Raw genomic sequence first — 5,600 nt, 5'->3', positions numbered from 1 at the left:
ATCCCTGGAGAAAAAGCTGACCCTCCTGTTGAGGAGTCTGGCTCCAGGCCAGTAGGCATCTTCTGTGGCCTGACCATAGGCAATGACGAGGCTTTGCAATGCAAAGATCCCCCCTCCACATGACATCTGTGCTGACGTACCTGACCGTTACCCAGTGCTGTTCAGTGGGGAGAATGGAAAGCTCAAGAGGAGCCAGTGCTTAGTTGTGCCCATTGCTTGCACTGTGGTAGTAAGTAAACAAAGGCTCATTGTGACTTTTGGTTGGCTTACTGTCCTCCATAACCACCTCACCCTCTGACAGCTCAGCACCCGTCTAAGACTAGACTTGGTGCCAGTGCCCTGTACGCCACTCTCAGGAACCTTTTGCTATGGCCCTTTTTATCTCATACATCTTTAACCTCACCCTCTGCCTTCTCTCTCTCATTGGAATTTAAACATGATCACACTTTCATCCAACTTAAAAGTTCGTTGGCCTTATATCCTCCTCTTGCCTTTAACCATTCTTTCTCCTTTAAGTTCTGTAACAGGATATGCCTCACCTCAGACCTTTAGCACATGCTGTTCCCATAACCTGGAACACTGTGCTCTTACACTTCATGTGGCTACATCCAACTGGTCTTCAGTAACCTCCTGTTCCAAGAAGCTTCTTGGACTTTTCCATTTCTGGTTATGGACCTTATCACTAGGTTCCCACGGCACCTTGTACCTGCCTTTATCAAGGTTTTATGTTTACTTACTCATTATCCCCCTCGATCAAGAATTTCTTGAGGACTGGGGAGTTAGTTGTGTTTATGTTCCAGGATCACCAAAATTGCCTGGATCTTGATAGGCATTCAACAAATGACTGATGATGGGTAATAAATTTAGCACAATGTTTTTAAAAAAATAACCCAGGCTATATCAGTCTATCTTATATGAGTACAGGCATCTTTGTCCACAAAGCTTATTTAAAAAAAATGCTGTTCTTACCCCAAGATTATTCTCCATATATAATAGGCCTTACTTTTTCAGCTTATGGTGAAAATATATACATTGTCTTGGTTATTATACTGTTCATGTTTCTTAATCCAAATAGAGTTAAATTTCAGGATTTTTCTGGTTAAAAGCTATATCTTCTACATGAGTTCTGCTTATTAATTAATTGATTTTTAACTTCCTTTTAGCCTAAGTGGATTCTGATGAGAATGTAGAGGCATGGACTTGATGATATAAAGACACTTCAAATCTGAAGTGTTTATGAATTTAAAAATCAAAAGCTTCCTTTTAGATTATGCCTGACATAAAAATATATAAACCATAAAACAGATTTTAAAATGTTAATTCTCAAAAACACAAAAAGGCAAACTTTATTTTAAAATTCTACTATATTTTTATTTATAGGTGCTAAGAACACTATTTCCACCTTTATTGGTTTCAGCATTTCATTCTATTATATTATTTCCAGAATTGCAGAATTGATGCATAATCTAAAAATGCTGAAAATGGGATCAAACACCTGTACCCCGAAGAAGAAACCATTTTTTAAAGAAGAAACCATTTTAAATATTAAAATTGAGTTACTTCAAGTTATCGAAAATGTGACAATATTTTGAATTATCATTAAAATGGAATTACTCTGATGTTAATCATTATTAGTAAGATAAGAATAATGAATTAAACCACATTTTTATTCTTACCCTTGGAAACGTTGTAAATCTGTCCAGTTCTTCGACAAAGCAGAACATCTGCAAACTAATTGCTGACATGACGATCAAGAGGCTGGCAGTAAATACAACCAAACTCCCAAGCTTTTTTCCAGGACCAAATATCTTGTACACGAAGTCTTCTAATGCAGGTGAAATCTTAATAAGCCGAACTACCCTAAGGACCTGTCATGGAAGAGAAAACCATACATAATCCATCATTTATTTACACTGACTCTTAATTAAGTTCATATTAAAACCTAATTTTTCATAGCTCTTTATAAAAATGCACTTTTCTATTTGAGCATCTATAGATGAAAAAACAATATAATAACTGAGACATCAGTTTATCTCAGTGCCCATTATATAGCAAGAACTCGATAAATCTCAAATGAATGAAGAGAAATGGTGACAACTGTTTTAACATATAATTCAAAATGATATTAATACATGTTGAAATAAAACTGATATTTTTCTAATGTTTAAATATCGAAGAAAACATTTAGTTCAATATTATCTATACTCATTGGCTTATAAAATAAAATTTCCTACATATTTTTGTACAAGGAATTAAAAAACCCTTTGTCAAGGAGCCTTAATTTATAGTTGAGACTGCAACCCTAATATCCATTCTCTCCTTCCTTTAAAGAATAGAACTTTCTAAATTTTAGCCTACCAAGTGGCTACTGAGGGCTACAGACATCATTTTCTAGTCCCACTCATAGCTAGGTATGGCCAGCGAACTAGGTTCAGATTTATGGAATATAAAAGGAAGTGATTTTTGCAACATTTAGCACATTAAATTAAATGAACCTGCCCTGAATATTTCTTTTATACCTTCCTCTGGGTGGGAAATGGAAACAACTGGAGTAGCCCTTTTGGACCAGAAAAAGAAGCCTTGTATAGAAGATGAAAGATTCAATCCAACACAACAAACTGGCTTCCTGGATGATCATGTAGAGCAGAGTCACCTACTTGCCATGGACACCCACCAACTACTAGAAAGAAACAAACTTCTATCTTATGTAAGCCTTGTAGTTTTAGATCTTCCTTATATCTTTTTAGCTGGTTATCTAAACACACACATATGTTTAGACGTTCTGCACATATATATATGTGTGTGTATATATATATATATATATATATATATATATATATATACACACACACACACACACATACACACACATATATATTTATACATATATACACACACATACATATACATATACACATACACACACGTATATATATATATATATATATATATATATATACACACACACACATACACACACATATATATTTATACATATATACACACACATACATATATATATATACACATACACACACATATATATATATATATGCAAAAACTCTTACCCATAACTAATTAATTAATAAATTCACTCTCATTCATTTAACAAATACTGATTCTTTGTTATGTGCCAAAATTATGCTGGACAAATAACATTCAATGGCTGCTATTACAAAAGGAGTTTAAAACAAAGACACAGCTCTTAAGGGCATATCTATAAGATTAAAAATGTAAATTGGAATATAATTAAGAGTTGAAGTACAACGTATGGAAAAACAGCATTTTTATCAAGTCTAAGATGTCATCATTTTTAATGCACATCTGAGAAATCAAAAGTGTTGCCAATTAAACTGCAACACACCAATGCCTATGAGACGGATCCCAAATTTAGAGATATTAAAACAGAAAAATTGTGGTCTCGGCATAAATGAAATATGGTAAGTACAATGGTAGTCCAAGATGGCTTAATATCAATAAGAGCTTAAGTTGTCTTTGAAGGCTTCTTAGGAGAAGAAATATAGTCTATTTTGAATTCAGTGAGAAAGAGGAAATGCTTTAAAAACCTAGCTTTGAATTTTTACATGTACAAAATTAAATAAAATACTTTTGGGCTTTCCTTTCCAGCATCCCTAGCTTTCTCTTCCTCCTGATTTCACTTTGGCAAATCATTCCTACTCCACTCTTAGTCCATGAGGTCCAGAGGGGAATCTCTGAACCCCATGATCCAGGCCTGGCCAAAATATTCACAATGACTTGAGTCATCTTCAGAATTTTTGTTGGCCCTATAAGAGGTGTTCCACCTTTTACTCCTAATTGGCATTACTATAAGAACCACATAAATCTAGAGCTTCTGGGACCATTTTTACCACCACATGGAGAAGGTCAGCTTATGAATGATGTCAACACAGAACAAAGGTAAGTGAAGAAATAGACTGAGCCTCTGAATTTTGCCATATCTGAAGCCACATTTGCCCCCTAAACTTTTAATTAACAGGAAATATTGATGGTAACCTTAGCATTTCTATTGTTCATAGAACACACATGGTAATGTTTGTAGTTGCTCATATCTAGTAAACTAATGGACAAATGTTTACATAAGTCAAGAAAATGCATATTTCTTTCATGGTAATTTAAAATCCTTAACACAATACTTAAGAAAATTTACATGAAAAATCAAGTTGTTCAAATTACACATTATATCACATTTATGGTTAAGTTACCAGTTTTTCCTGCTTTGATTCTTAACATACATTCCCAAATCAGAATATATTATACTCAGGTCATCTTTCAAAATAATAAGCCAACAGCTTTATCATAAAAACTATGAAGATATTAATGTTCATATTAATACCCAGAATAATAATCTGGAAAGATTTCATATTTTTACCAGATCTGTTTATTCTCAGATATAAATAATTAAGTATCTAATTATTCACAGCTAAATCTAGCCAATTTTAGAGAAATGATTTAATTGGTTTATAGCTCAAATTCAGTACTGTGTTTTTCCCACTTGTGTTAAAATCATATTTAAAAGATTGCCTAAGTAATTTTGAGTCCTATGTCAAATCTAATAAAAACAGCCTATGCACATCTGTGCAATTCTGGTAAATTAATATTTCACTAGCTGGAAGAAACAGAATTTAACAAGACTCCCACATTGGTGATTTGCTCAGCAATTTCAGAGGGTTAACCTTGCATCCCCAGAAAGGTAAAATCCTTATCAGTGACTCTAATTATGTCTTTTCATTTATTTGGGGATATGTATGCTTTTCACTCTTTCTACCTAATATTTTTGATTTTGTGTTCCTACAGATACAAAATAAACTATACTCTCAAAGATTAGAACTGTAGAACATGTGATTGTTTCCAAAGCACATTTTCTTGGTCATATTTCTGTCTCTTAAAGATCACTCAGTTGATTGATAGTGAGATATTGTAGAAATTGTGTGGTTAAGAATATGAGCTATGAAATTAAACTTCTTGGGAATGAGTTTCCACCATTTGTAGTTATGTGATCTTGGGCAAATAATCAGATCTCTTGGGACCTCAGTTTACAAGTACATCCCTATCTCACAGAATTGTTATAAGGAACAAATGAAAAATGCACTTGGCACAGTGTCTGGCACGTAGTAAATGCCAGCTGACGTCATGATTATCCCAGTATGTCAGAAGCATGGCATTTTTTAAAGACTTTATTAAGTCCCATAGGGCAATGCTGCCCTATGTTCATTCCAGCCTAGCCACTTTGCTTTTTGCACTTTTCCTGGAACACATCAAGAATATTTACACCTCAGGACAGGTGCCATGTAGTTCTCTCTACCTGGAATGCTGTCTTCAGACCTTCCTATGGCTCATCCCTTCACTTCTTTCAGTCTCTGCTCTAATGTCACCTCTTCACAGAGGGCTTCCATGACAACTTATCTAAAATAGCATCTCACCGCACAACCTCTTTACTTTTTCCCTACTTGTTTCTTCTTTAAACCATTGCTGGTCCTTGTAGTCTACATTCTTTTGTGGATTTGTCTGTTTGGCCCCTAGAATTTAAGCTTACTGAGGTGGGGATCCTTGCTGCCTTGTTCATCTCTCTATTCTCAGTA

The 5,600-nt window shown here is 34.4% G+C and overlaps 1 protein-coding gene across 1 annotated transcript in view; it reads right to left on the bottom strand.

Annotated features, from left to right (window-relative positions):
- Positions 1-5,600, bottom strand: part of NALCN (sodium leak channel, non-selective) — a 292,340-nt gene that overhangs the window by 148,736 nt on the left and 138,004 nt on the right. The window contains exon 13 of the mRNA XM_023532439.1: positions 1,677-1,868. Coding sequence (XP_023388207.1) covers positions 1,677-1,868 — 192 coding nt within the window. The remainder of the gene's footprint in view (positions 1-1,676; positions 1,869-5,600) is intronic.

This window comes from Pteropus vampyrus, unplaced genomic scaffold (assembly GCF_000151845.1).
Source record: "Pteropus vampyrus isolate Shadow unplaced genomic scaffold, Pvam_2.0 Scaffold83, whole genome shotgun sequence".
In the NCBI taxonomy this organism is placed as follows: domain Eukaryota; kingdom Metazoa; phylum Chordata; class Mammalia; order Chiroptera; family Pteropodidae; genus Pteropus; species Pteropus vampyrus.
The sequence above is the reverse complement of the archived record's forward strand: the minus strand, read 5'-3'. Positions and strand labels throughout refer to the sequence as shown.